The following is a 14,237-nucleotide window of genomic DNA, read 5'->3' as shown; positions in this document are numbered from 1 at the left end:
TTCCTCCGGGTGCCCCCGTTTCATCCCACATTCCAAATATGTACAGTTAGCAGGTTACCTGGTCACATGGATGTGACTGGGTGATGCAAGTTTGTTGGGCCAGACGTTACTGTACTGTGATGCTAAATAAGTAGTGTGTTTAGTGCCCCACACAGTCTGGGGATCAGCCAGCAAGAGTGGGCAAGCTCAGGGGTTCTGGTGGAATTTGTTGCCCAATTGGACAGGTGGTGAGGAGGCAGAAACAATGAGGAATAACATGGTCAGATCCTGTTTGATTCCAAAGAAGGTAGTTGCATTTATGTATTTCCTCTGTAATACATAAAATCCCGATGAACATCTCAAAATATCAACTGTTTATTCCTCTCCATAGACGCTAGCTGACCTGCCAAGTTCCTCCAGCATTTTGTGTGTGTTACTCTTTTTGTCTATGCTGACTAAGTGCCCCATCCAAGGTGGCCCCATTTCCCAGCGTGTGCCACAGAACACCCAAAAATGCAACAAGATTCTTTAATCCACCAAAGAGACCAGGCTCATCCAGAGGGCCACAGATCCTACGATGTAGTTCTCTCCTATCCCTGCCTGTCTCAGGTGCTCAGGTCCCAGTCAGGGAACTTCAGTACCACAAGGTTTTGCCTCTGAGGTGAGAGTGTTGCATCTGGAGAATCAGCCTGCAGTTACAGCCGTTTGCCCAGGACAGGATCTTGGTGAGCGCGGGGGGAGGGAATATCACTGCACTGCTCCTCACTGATCTAAAACTTGTGTAAACTTATTCCCTGATGATATGTTCTGTAAATAAACATCTAGCACTTACAGGTTAGGGAAGTGATTGGGGCTCAGATGTAAAATGTCAGACCGTAAGTCCATAAGCCATAGGAACAGAATTAGGCCAAAAACAGCTCATCAAATCTGTTCTGCCATTGCATCATGATTAATTTGTTATCCCTTTCAACCCCATTCTCCTCTCTTCATCCCATAACATCTCACACCCTTGCTAATCAAGAACCTATCAACTTCTGCCTTGAATATACCCAAGCTGCCTGTGACAATGAATTCCACAGATTCACTACCTTTGGCCTAAAGAAATTCCTCCTCATCTCTGTTCTAAAGGGACATCCTTGTATTCTGAGGCTGTGCCCTCTGGTCCTAGACTTCCCCACTATAGGAAACATCCTCTCCACATCTACTCTATCGAGTTCTTCAAATATTCAATAGGTTTCAATGAGGTCCTCCCACATTCTTCGAAACTCGAGTGGGAGAGGCCCAGAGCCATCAAACGCTCCTCACACAAGAGAATCCATGACGGGATGGAAGAGAATCGATGAGATTGTGAAGAGTATCCATAGACAGGGTGGAGGAGAATCAGTGAGATTCTCTTCACAATCTCATCGACCCTCCTCCACTCCACCCACGGATTCTCTTCACAATCGCATTGACCCTCCTCCACCCCATCCACTCACCTACAGTCGGGGAAGTTTACAAGAGCTAATGAACATGAAGGAATGGTGTGTGACCACAGGGAGAAGATGTAAACCCCATACTGACATGACTGGAGATGAGGATTGAGCCAGATCACTGCGGCTGTGAGATAGTGACCCTTCTACCTGTGCCATCGTGCTCAGGGCCACATCTGATGAAAACTGAGAGCGGGAGCAATTGGGATGGCATTGAGAACTTAAAGACCATGTACTGGGAGTATAGAGAAATCTTATTAATATGCAGAAGGAGTGGGCAACCTTTCGGACATCCACCTCCCTGCTTCATCTGTGGACAAGTCTGCAGTTCCCTCATTAACCATTTCTGAACCCACAAAACCCAAGCGGAAGTAAGTCATCCCTAATCCTAGAGAAAAAATGGGAAGTATTCCAGGATCCATGTAGATAGCTGAGAGAATAACAGGCCCTTACAGTTTACCCCATCCGTGCCAGACATGATGCTTATCATTACTAAATCCACTTGAACCATGGCGGCCTGTTCCTATCCAAGTGTCTTTTAAACATGGTGTCTGCCTCTACCTTGGGCAACATAATCTAGATATCGACTGCTCTCTATGAGAAAAAGCTTACCTCTCAGATCTCACTTTAAGCCCCTCTCCTCTTGTTTTTGGCTTCCCTGCCCTGCGAAAAAAGATTCTAACTATCTATATTACCTATATCCCTCATAAGTTTGTAAAACTCTGTAAGATTTACAATACTCTCCTCAGTGCTCCCACCATTGCCCCCTGATACTTACCTTCCAGCCACTCTGAGTGAGTTGGTCAGCTTCTCCCTGGTGACCGGGAAACACGTATCTCTATGACGTTCCTCATTTGTTGGATTCTGCTTGTTGCTGATGGTCACAAGCTTTACAGGCATGGTGGCAATATTTCCTTCTCACTACTTCTTTTATCACTCAACCTTTGGTCATCTTGCAATCAATAATATCTTATTTATAATTCCTTACAGTGCTACTTGTTAGATTGACAAGAAAGACAAAGGAGCAAATTTTACAAGCTTCTGCTCATTAAGATTCAGTAAATGATGTTCCTTTCCTTTATTGAAGGTCATGGAGATCATATTGCCATGCAGAAACTATTGTTCCAAGAGACAATTGTGAGCAGGATTATGAACTATTGATTCAACAGTTTCAACATTTCTTCCCACAGGCAGTTAATCTGATCAACCATTCTAGTTAGCCGCCACCTCACACCCCCTGTCTGTTACCCTCAGTCACTGCACTGCACTGTAAACACTGTTTGTAATGCTCTTTACATTGTAAATAGATGCTGGTATTGATGCATTTATGCACATTTCAAAGTTTCAAAGGTCAAATTTAATGTCAGAGAAATGTATACACTATACATCCTGAGATGCTTTCTCTTTGCAAACATCCACAAAAACAGAGAGGTGCCCCAAAGAATGAACGACAGTTAAACGTGAGAACCCCGAAGTCCCCCCATCTCCCTCCGCCCGTACGTAAGCGGTAGCAAGCAATGACCCCCCCTCCACCATATCCGTACTTTAACTTTAATTTTTATTCTTTATTAATGTTGAATATCGTTTTTGTTGCATGCCATACCTTGACCAACCCACCACAGCAAATTCCTAATATGTGAAATTGAAAATGGCAAAGAAAGTTGATCCTTGATATTAGAACAAAATTGTGATGATCATCAGCAGTGATTCTAAATGAAGGAAGACAAACTGTTGAGAGCATGTTTGTGTTCTGACGGCTTTTGTTAGCAATTTGCCAAGTTTCTTGATCTCCAGCGTTGCACGTCAGTTGGCCTCAGTACCGTAGCACCCTCAGCATCCTGCATTGTCAACTATCCAGGCACATGCAGAACACAGGAACGCCTTGATCCTCAGTCCTGGTCCACTATTCAATGAGTTCATTTTTGATCTGCACCAAAATTGCATTTCCTGATGTGCTCGATATCCCGATACACTTGCCTTACAAAACAAGTTATGGCTCTCAACTACAGAGGCTGCAACTGGTCCACACCCATTGTAGGCCGAGTCAGGGAGTCATAGAACACTACAGCACAGAAACAGGCCCTTCAGCCCATCTAGTTTGTGCTGAACTGTTATCTATCTATCTTCCAGCCACGGCACCTTGCAACCCTTGATTTAACCACAGTCTAATCACGGGACTATTTACAATAACCAGTTAACCTACTGCTACGTCTTTGGACTGTGGTAGGAAACCGGAGGACCCAGAGAAAACCCACACATTCCAAGAGGAGGAAGAACAGACTCCTTACAGATGACATCGGAAATTATCTCTGAACTCTGTTGCACTGAGCTGTAACAGTGTCGCATTAAGTGCAATGCTTCCGTTTGTATTCTGCCAGTCCCATCGACCCGTACCTACATCTTAGCCCTCCATATCCCTCCCATCCATGAATTTATCCAGAAATACATCCCAAGTTAATGTCAAAATCAAGGTTATTGTCATATGCACAAGTACATGTGTGGGCAGGTACAATGCAAAACCTACTTTACAAAAGCTTCACAGGCACATTGCATCAGATACGTACATCCACAAGCGATACCTACGGTAAACACTAGTAGACAAAAAAAGTCCAAAGTCCATCATTTCCACTTCCTTTAGGTGAAACATTCCTAGTTTTGTTCCTGAGCAGTCTATCTAGGATTATATTGCGTCCCCTTGGTAAGGATTCCCTAACCAGAAGAAATCATCTGCCTGCATCCGCCTTATTGAATCCTTTTCCTGCAACCGGTTCTAACTGTCCCACCCTGCTGACATGGACCGAACCAAAAGAGATGCTGAAGATTTTAAGAAATACTCTGGAGGAACTCAGCAGGTCAGGCAGCATTTATGGATGCCATCTGATTTCTGAATGGCCCATGAACACGTGAACTCTTTTTTTCTCTCTTTTTGCGGCACTTGTTCATGTATCACTTTGCTTCAGCAGGATGTTGAATGCCAGCCCACACCGGTTGTAACAAGATCAGAGGGGAAAGTGGTAGAAGTGGTCCTGAGGGATTTCCCTCCTCTGACAGATGAAGCCCACCCATCGTCGGTGGGCTGGGTTGCTCACCTGTCTGAGATCCTGTAGGGTCCTGAGGGATTTCCCTCCTCTGACAGATGAAGCCCACCCATCGTCGGTGGGCTGGGTTGCTCACCTGTCTGAGATCCTGTAGGGTCCTGAGGGATTTCCCTCCTCTGACAGATGAAGCCCACCCATCGTCGGTGGGCTGGGTTGCTCACCTGTCTGAGATCCTGTAGGGTCCTCAATCACGGTTCTTATCTCTAATGTGTCTTCTGCTCTCCAGGTTTGTGACATCTCAACGAGACCCAACCACTGACCCAGTGGTCCTGTGGCTGAACGGTGGCCCAGGGTGCAGCTCATTGGACGGATTCCTCGCTGAAAACGGACCTTTGCACGTAAGTCTTCCCATGACTCGATAGTGCGGCTGGTGGCTGTAAGGTGTGGGGCGGTCACATGACATGGAATCAGGTCGAGAGGTTGAAACTTATTGATGTCGATGTGTCTGATTTCAGGTGAACGAAAATGGGCAGACCCTCTACATTAACGAGTACAGCTGGAACAAGGTGGCCAACATGCTGTACCTGGAGTCTCCGGCTGGCGTTGGCTTCTCCTATTCCGACAGCGGAGACTACACCACCAACGATAAAGAGGTATCGTAGTTAATCTATCCCGTCCCAGCCTGCCCAGGTTCCATCAACTCAGTGAAGGAGGAGTAGAGGTGTACAATACAAAAGACACATCACCTGAGCCCTTAGGTCCGTTTTCTTCCAGTGCTGAACAATTAACTCATCACATTATGCAGTTTGTGGAGCTGACGTAGATCTACCTTCACCTTGAAACCTTTACACATCCCAACTTCTTGCACGTCAGTGTCTTCCTCTGGATAGCTTAGCCTACATTTCTTTTCCTCTCCCTTCCACCCCAATAATTCTGTTAGCATTCTGGCTCTCATTTCTGCAGTAATTTACACTTCACGCGATAGAGAGGTGATCATTGTCAGAGAGCTGCAACATCCAGCCAACTAGGTCCATTCTTGTTTCTACATTGGAGATAGCTCCTCAGGGGGATTTCTCACATCAGGTCCTTCCACAATGTAGTGTGCACATTTCAGAATTGCAATACATAAAATATACTATAAATTGCGGCAAGATATATATAAAAAGTGCAAAAAGAGAGCAAAAATCGTGAGGTAGTGTTCATGGGTTCGTTAACCATTCAGAAATATGATGGTGGAGGGGAAGAAGCTGTTCTTAAAACATTGAGTGTGTATCTTCAGGCTTCTGTACCTCCTCCTTGGCAATAGCGATCAGAAACATAGAAAAATTACAGCACAATACAGGCCCTTCGGCCCACAATGCTGTGCTGAACATGTACTTACTTTAGAAGAAGGAATGTCCTGGAAGGTGAGGGTCTTTAATTATGGATGCTACCTTTTTGAGCTTTTTGAAGATGCTCTCAATGGTTGGGGAGCCAGTGCCCATGATAGAACTAGCTGAGATTATAACCCACTGCAGCTTTTTCCAGTCCTGTGCACTGGCCCCACCATCCCACATGGTGATGCAACCAATTAGAATGCACTCTACAGTAAGCCTGCAGAAATTTGCCAGAGTCTTTGGTGACATACACACTCTGCTCATACTCCTAATGCATTTGGAAGACCTGCACTGGCCGTGGGGAGAAGTTATGAAACAGGAAAAAGGGAGATCGGATGGACAGTTGAATCTGATTCATATTCTGTAAGGTTTTGGCTGATGGCTCCTGACTTCAGCTCTACTTTCTTGCCCTACTTCCAAGTAGAATTGAAATTTTACCTTAGCTTTTCTATATTCAGTGACTGCACCACCAGAGCTCGAGGTGGTGAAGTCCAAAGACTCGTGACCCTTTGAGAGTGGAAATTCTTCAGTAAATAAAAGGAACTACTGGAGGAACTCACCTGACCAGACAAGATCTAGGGAATGCAATGGACTGTTGACGTTTTGGGTTGAGACATTTCATCTGAACTTGGTGATGTTGACCTGAAACGTTGACTGTCCATTTCCCTCCACAGAAGCTGCCTGACCTGCTGTGTTCCTCCAGGTTCCAGCATCCTCAGTCTCCTCTCTGTTAATGGTCTGAAACTATGCTCCATAGTTCTAACTTTCCCCATCATGGGAAACATTCTTCATCGGAGAAGGGGAGCAGCATTTACCCGTAGGGCTTTGCATTGCATTGGAGTGGAACTAAACAGAGCACTTTGAGGGAAGAACACTGTTTAAACAAACATTATATAAGTGACTTCAATGTTAGACAAATAGCAAGTACTAAGTGCTCTCACTTCCAGTATTTAATCTGGTGGAAAAATCCATCCTTTTTTGTTATCTCTGGTAAATACATTTTATGTGCTTCCATTAATCCTTGGGAAAATACAGAGAAATAAATTTTTAATCTGTCAGTCTCAAAACGTGATGCCTCCCTGGTGTAACTACTGTTTCAAATACCCATTAAGGATCTCCCTTATGTTACCTGCACGTTCCCCATCTCACTTGTTAAGTAGTTTAAACAAAGCTGTTGGCGCAATTTTCCTCTTAAGAGTTTGTGTCAATATTGAACTCATTAACAGGGTTGTTTGCTGATTACTGTAAAGCCTTACAAGACGATGGCACCTCACAATTGGGACTTTAATATTTAGTCCCTACAGTGGAAGCCGAGCTAAAAAGCAGCAATATTGTTCACTGAAGTTAGAATATCTTGGTGTGGCTGGAGTGTACTCCCAGTGATACTGGCAGCTATTAACCCAGACACGCCAAAGACCCTATATCCATGCCCTGATGAGGCATCGACTGTTTATTCCTCTCCAAGGATGCAGCCTGACCTGCTGAGTTCCTTCAGCATTTAGTGTATATTGCTCTGGATTTCCAGCATTTGCTGAATCTCTTGTGTTTATATCCTTATACCCACTTTTAACTTTTCAGTGTAGTCTTAACCCACAGCTCTGTCTCCACCCCACCCCACTCCCATAGGTTGCCGAGAACAATTACCTGGCTCTGCAGGATTTCTTCAAGAAATTCCCTGAGTTTGCAAGCAATGAGTTCTACGTGTTCGGTGAAAGCTATGGCGGGGTTTACGTACCATCACTGAGCCTCAAGATCGCAGAAGGCTCAGCACAAATCAACTTCAAGGTACCTGTTTTTTTGTTTCAACATGATCAGCCGTCTTTGCACCTTTCTGGCCCAGTGTCCTCTTTCTTGAAAGCTGTGTCCTAGCTGTGGTCAGGATTGCCACCCCTTCCTCACATCCTAATGTGGGATTGAAGAACTGGGCTGGTGGGTGAGAACAGCGAGCAGACACACTTCACCACTACCTTTTAACTAACAAAATGCCTTTTGGAATGCAGCTTTGGAAAGTACAGAACCAGTTTCTGCGCAGACAAACCCCACGAAAGATCAGAGATAAATGATCTGTTCATCTTTTTGGGGGGCAAATATCGGAGCAATCAGATGCTTCTTGACGACTGATACTGGGGTTTTGGAGTAGTTGTTTGGGGCTCAGGAGTGACCCATAGTTTTGGATGGTCAACAACTCCTCCAATCAGATAGGACATGCAATAAGATAGACCCAGTCTGGTGCTGATGTAGGTCCTGTAGCATTTGAGGCTCCACCCTCACCCCACGAGGCCTCAGAGTTTTTAGAACCAGTTTGAATCATTCTTTCTATTTACGTCAGTGGTAGGAACAGCTCAGACCTGTTCCCAGGGACTCACTGTGTCAGAATCTCAAAAGATTTATCATCACTGACTTAGATGATGTGAAATTTAGTGTTTCAGCAGCAGTACAGAGCAAAGACATAAAATTACTATAAATTACACAAATAAATAAACAGCACAAAAAAGGAATAACAAAGTAGTATTCACGGACCATTCAGAAATCTGATGGTGAAATGAAAGAGCCTTTTCCTAAAACACTGAGTGTGGGACTTCAGGCTCCCGTGAGGGTAGCTAAGAGAAGATGTACCTATTGTCCGCATGCACATGTGGCTGCCATTGGTAGGGCTCGGGGAAAGGGAATGTGTCAATAGCACAGAAAGACCTGGTTCCCATGGTTGCACACCCAGCCCAGTAATCACTGTGATAATATGGGACATGGCCGGTCAAGCATCAACAAGCAGTCAAATGGTTTTAGATATGACCCACCGTGCAGAGCCCATAAAGAGATATGGCACAGAAACAAGCCATTCAGCCCGCCAGCCAGTTGCCCTATACAAATTTTACTCTCCCCATATTCCCTTCAGTTCCCCCGGATTTTACCCTCATCTACACAGTGGGGGCTATGTACAGGAGCTTTCTAACCTATGAACCCACACACCTTTGGGACATTGGCGGAAACTAGAGCACCTGGAGGGTGTAAAGGGAGAGCATGCAATCAGAAGGAGAAGGTGCAGGCTCCATACAGATAGAACAGGTATTCAGGTTTGAACCCTGGTCCTGTTCCACTGGTACCAGAACACACAGAGTGTGAGCTCAACACGTCCAGTTTATGATGGACTCCATAGTGAAGCTGTGTCCTCTTTCTTTTAGGGTTTTGGAGTTGGCAATGGAATGAGCAGCCAGCGTTTCAACGACCAGTCACTTGTTTACTTTGCCTATTACCATGGACTCCTCGGGGACACGTAAGTTTTGTGTAATTGGTCTCTGGGGAGTGCCCTACTGTTCCCCTGACAAAGGCTCAGTATATGATGAACGGTTCTTCTGCTCTGGGCTGGAGGTGGCTTCGGCTGGAGCATGCTGCCTCTGCAGTTCATTCCTGCCGCCTCAGGCACGTGCAATGGCTTCCTGGTGGTCTCCAGCAGGACTCCAGGTGGGACCCACACCAGGAAAGGATTGGCACCTTCGCATCATGTTGTTTCCATTGTCTTGTGATAGGTGAATGTTGAAGCCAACTCATTAAATTTGTATCTGTTGAAACTGAGAACAGTTAAAAGCTGTTCAGACATTTTGTGGGTCTAGGTACTGGATACAGAGTGATGGAACTAGGTAGAAAAGCCGGTCTAATTAGACCTGACTTGGTCTAACTTAGAAAGAAGAGAAAATCTGCAGATGCTGGAACGACAACTGTACTCTTTTCCGTAGATGCTGCCTAGCCTGCTGAGTTCCTCCTGTGCAAACACGAGGAAATCTGCAGATGCTGGAAATTCAAACAACAACACAAAATGCTGGTGGAACACAGCAGGCCAGGCAGCATCTAAAGGGAGAAGCGCTGTCGACGTTTTGGGCCGAGACCCATCGTCAGGATGTCCTGACGAAGAGTCTCAGCCCAAAACGTCGACAGTGCTTCTCCTTATAGACACTGCCTGACCTGCTGTGTTCCTCCTGCATTGTGCCTGTGAGTTGCTCTGTCCATAGACACTGCCTGACCTGCTGAGTTCCTCCTGCATTTTGTGTGAGTTACTCTGTCCATAGACACTGCCTGACCTGCTGAGTTCCTCCTGCATTTTGTGTGTGTTACTCTGTCCATAGACACTGCCTGACCTGCTGAGTTCCTCCTGCATTTTGTGTGAGTTGCTCTGTCCATAGACACTGCCTGACCTGCTGAGTTCCTCCTGCATTTTGTGTGTGTTACTCTGTCCATAGACACTGCCTGACCTGCTGAGTTCCTCCTGCATTTTGTGTGAGTTGCTCTGTCCATAGACACTGCCTGACCTGCTGAGTTCCTCCTGCATTGTGCCTGTGAGTTGCTGATGTACCATCAATAACTCTTGGAGACGGGAGGCGAACGATAGGCTTTTATTAGCTGCAAGAGACCAGGATTAGCAACAAGAGACCACCACACAACATCCTGGAGACTGAGGGAGGAGCAGTGCCTCCAACCGCCTTTATACAGGGGTCTGTGGGAGGAGCCACAGGAGCAGTCAGCAGAGGGGCGTGTCCAGACAGATATATGTAGTTCACCACAGTTGCTTGCTCTAAATTAGCTTTCCTTTCAAAGATTGCTCTTTGTTGGAAGCTGTTTTTGGGAGATTGGATAAAGATGTGATCACGCGGCAGAGAAGGCAAGGAAACTTGCCTCTTGGGTGGAGTGTTTTAGTTTTGAGGAGAGTCTAAGTTCATTTTCCTTGGAGCACACACGGTTATGCTTGATGAATAACAAACTATAAGGGACACGTGAAGATAGCTGGTAAGAAATGCTGCTGTAAATCAGAGGGGCCTAAAGCCAGGGGAGAGTGGGTTAAGGGAAGGGTTAGGAGTTTTCAAGGGACTTGAGGAAGAATTAGGAATCTGAGCGAGCGATAGAGACAGGTACCCTCCCAATGTTTAAGAAGTGCTTGGCAAGTATGCTGTCCTTTGCCCTTTCTGCTTTCCACAGGGATCACTCTTTCAATGATTCCCTAGTCCCCTAATTTCTGCCCACCCACTCCCTCCCCTCCCCAGGCACTCTCCTCTGTAACCACAAGATGTGAAACACAGTCCCTGCATCTCCTCCCTCGTCACCATTCAGGCTCCTAAACAGCCCTTCTAGGGGAGACAGACATTTACATACAAATACTTATTGTATTATTTTACATACAAATACTTATTTATTGTATTAAGTGCTGCTGATATGACCCCCTCTACATCGGGGATATAAATGATAAAGCAGAGAGCATTACAGGGTTGGTGGTGATGCTTTGGGTAAGGGGGTGTCGATCAGTGTTCAGCTATGTTAGGATTATGGGGTGTAGCTCTCAGTTAATTGGGGTGGAGCATAGGGTTAGTTGGGATGTAGCTTTGGGTAAGGATGGGTAAGTGTGTGTGGGGTGGAATGTATGGAGGTGTATGTGGGGTCGAGGGGATGTGTGCTGCCTAACTGGTATGGGGAAAGGTACCTGGGTGGACTATTTTGTTGTACAGCTGTGCGCAGGATGATAGGGGGTGACACTCGAGGTGGTCCAAGTTGGGGGAGTGACCTGGGGTCTGGGTGTAAGTACGTTAGGTCAGCAAGTGTGAGTGTTGCCTGGCAGGATCCCATTAGATGCCAGGTGCCTAAAAATGCGATCAGTACAGATAAGTACTTGATGGTCAGCATAGAGAAGATGAGCTATTTCTGTTCTGTACAATGGTGGGGGGGGGGGGCTCAAAGGTTCCCATTTTGTGCCCACCAACCTTATAGATGAAGGTGAGAAAATGGTGGCTGTGTGGAACGAAGAGTTCCAGGGCTGTGCAGGTAGGAAGACCTGGAGGTGTAAGGATGCATTAAGATGGACGATGTGAGAAATTATGAGAGGGAACCTGTTTTTCCGCAATCCTCACTCCACATTGAGCCTGTAACCGTCTGTAATGAGAAACACAAGAAATAGAAATGACCGGAGGGGTTTAAGAGGGAAAACCTGGGGTGTGACCAGGCGCATTCTCTGCCTTAACATGTTGATTATCAGTGAAGGATGGCTGGTCTCCTGTATACATTCCTCTGTCTACGTCGATATTAAAAGGCACTTGTAGCTTCTCCCATATCGGACTGTGTGATGTGGAAGGGCATAATCGTCCTTACACTTTGAGTGAACTCTTGGAAGTTCACAATGAAAAAAGCTGACAATCAATATTTAGATTTTGTAAGCAGGAAAAAAAATACATCAACAAGGTTTAACAGAAAAACAGCGGGTGCAGAATGCTATACCTATGGCATAAGCATTGTCTAATTTATCCTAAATCACTATGGATCTAATCAGGTGTAGTTCTCTACTAACCTGATTAGATCTATAGTGATGCATTTACACACAGTGGCCATTTTATTAGCTACCTCCTGTACCTAATGAAGCGGCCACTGAGTATATGCTTGTGGTCTTCTGCTGCTGTAGCCCATCCACTTCAAGGTTTGACGTGTGTGTTCAGAGATACTCCTGCACACGCCACTGTTGTAATGTATGGTCATCTGAGTTACCGTCACCTTCCTGACAGCTTGAACCAGCCTGGCCATTCTCCTCCGTGCTCCCTCATTAACAAGGTTTTTTCACCCACAGAACTGCTGCTCACTGGATGTTTTTTTGTTTTTCATCCCCTTCTCTGTCAACTTTAGAGAATGCTGTGCGTGAAAATCCTAGGAGATCAGCAGATTCTGAGATACTTAAACCACCCCATCTGGCACCAACTATTATTCCTCAGTCCAAGTCTCATTTCTTCCCCATTCTTGTGTTTGCTCTGAACAACAACTGAACCTCTTGACCATGTCCACATGCTTTTATGCATCGAGTTGCTGCCACCTGATTGGCATTAATGAGCTGGTGTGGAGGTGTACCTAATAAAGTGGCCACTGAGTGTAGGGAGCACCTTTAAAATAGAGGATCATTCCATGATGTTTCAGTGGAGAAGGAATACAAACAAATAATGAGATAGTGGACAATTAGCCAGCGGTGGTGAAGGAACGGGGATACATTTCCAAGTCGGGAAGGTGTGGCTTGGAGGGCAACTTCCAGCTGGTGGTGTTGCCTGTGCTTTAGCTGCCCTTGTTTTTCAGGAGGAAGAGGTGGTGGTTTTGGAAGGAGTGTGGATGAGCAGAGGGTACAAACTGCTGTTGGTGGTGGAGTGAGGGAATGGCTGTGCATGGGTTGCTATTTGCTATACCTTGTTGAGTGATGTTGGAGCCGCACTCATCCCGGCAAGTGGAGAATGCTCCATCACGCCCCTCACTTGAGCTGAGTAGATGGTGGAGAGGCTTTGAGTACTTGCCACACCTGGTCTTGCAATCACGTTGTGTATGTGGCTCCTCCAGCTCAGTTGCTGTTTAGTTGTAACCACAGGACGTCAATAGTGGGGGTTCACTGATGGCAATGCCATTGAATGACAGAGTGAAAGCTGGACTTTGTCTGGCTGGATACTGTCGTTGCCTGGTGTAGGTGTTACTGCCACCTGTCAGCCCAGGCCTGGGTATTGTCCAGCTCTGGCTGCATTTGGTCTTGACCATTGTGCAAGCACCAGTGATGATACGTTCCCTGGACCTGACAATCGAAGACAGGTGATTGATGAAGATTGGGCCTAGGACACTAGCCTGTAGAAATCCTGCAGAGATGTCGTGTAGCTGAGGTGATTGACCTCCAATCATCACAACCATCTTCCTTTGTGCGAGGTTTCATTCCAATGGAGAGTTTTCCTTGCGATCCCCAGCGATTCCACTTTAGTCAGGGCTCCATAATACCAAACTCAATCAAATGCTGCCTTAACAGCATGAACATTGATTCCTCTAACTTCTAGTCATTTCTCACCCTCCCCTTTCTCTTTTACATTCCCTTCCCTCCCCTCACCTGCCCATCCGGTGCTCCTCCTCTTTCCCTTTCTCCCATGGTCGTTCTGCTCCCCTATCAGTTTACTTCTTCTTCAGCTCTTTATCTCTTCCACCTGTCACCTCCCAGCTTCTCACCTCATCCAGCCCTCTCCCACCCAGCCATCTTCCCCTTCACCTGGCTTCATCTATTACTTACCAGCTTGTACTCCTTCCCGTCCCTCCCACCTTCTTATTCTGGTTTCTTCCCCCTTCCTTTCCAGTCCTGATGAAGGGTCTTGGCCCCAGACGTTGACTGCTTTCCCCCCTCCATAGATGCTGCTAGACCTGCTTGAGTTCCTCCAGCAATTTGTGTGTGTTACTCTGGATTTCCGGCATCTACAGAATCTCTTGTGTTTGTGAATTAATGTCGAGGCCAGATGCCCTCACTTCATCTCTGGAGTTTTAGCTCTTTGGTTCATGTTGGATGCCGGTGGTTATGAAGTGACTTTGGCAGAACCCTAACTAAGTTTCGGTGAGCG

The 14,237-nt window shown here is 46.1% G+C and overlaps 1 protein-coding gene across 1 annotated transcript in view; it reads left to right on the top strand.

Annotated features, from left to right (window-relative positions):
- Positions 1-14,237, top strand: part of LOC140740470 (lysosomal protective protein-like) — a 63,211-nt gene that overhangs the window by 521 nt on the left and 48,453 nt on the right. Inside the window, exons 2-5 of the mRNA XM_073069647.1 lie at positions 4,776-4,887; positions 5,005-5,142; positions 7,492-7,650; positions 9,045-9,136. Of these exons, the coding sequence (XP_072925748.1) occupies positions 4,776-4,887; positions 5,005-5,142; positions 7,492-7,650; positions 9,045-9,136 (501 nt within the window). The remainder of the gene's footprint in view (positions 1-4,775; positions 4,888-5,004; positions 5,143-7,491; positions 7,651-9,044; positions 9,137-14,237) is intronic.

This window comes from Hemitrygon akajei, chromosome 17 (assembly GCF_048418815.1).
Source record: "Hemitrygon akajei chromosome 17, sHemAka1.3, whole genome shotgun sequence".
Classification (NCBI taxonomy): Eukaryota; Metazoa; Chordata; class Chondrichthyes; order Myliobatiformes; family Dasyatidae; genus Hemitrygon; species Hemitrygon akajei.
The sequence above is the reverse complement of the archived record's forward strand: the minus strand, read 5'-3'. Positions and strand labels throughout refer to the sequence as shown.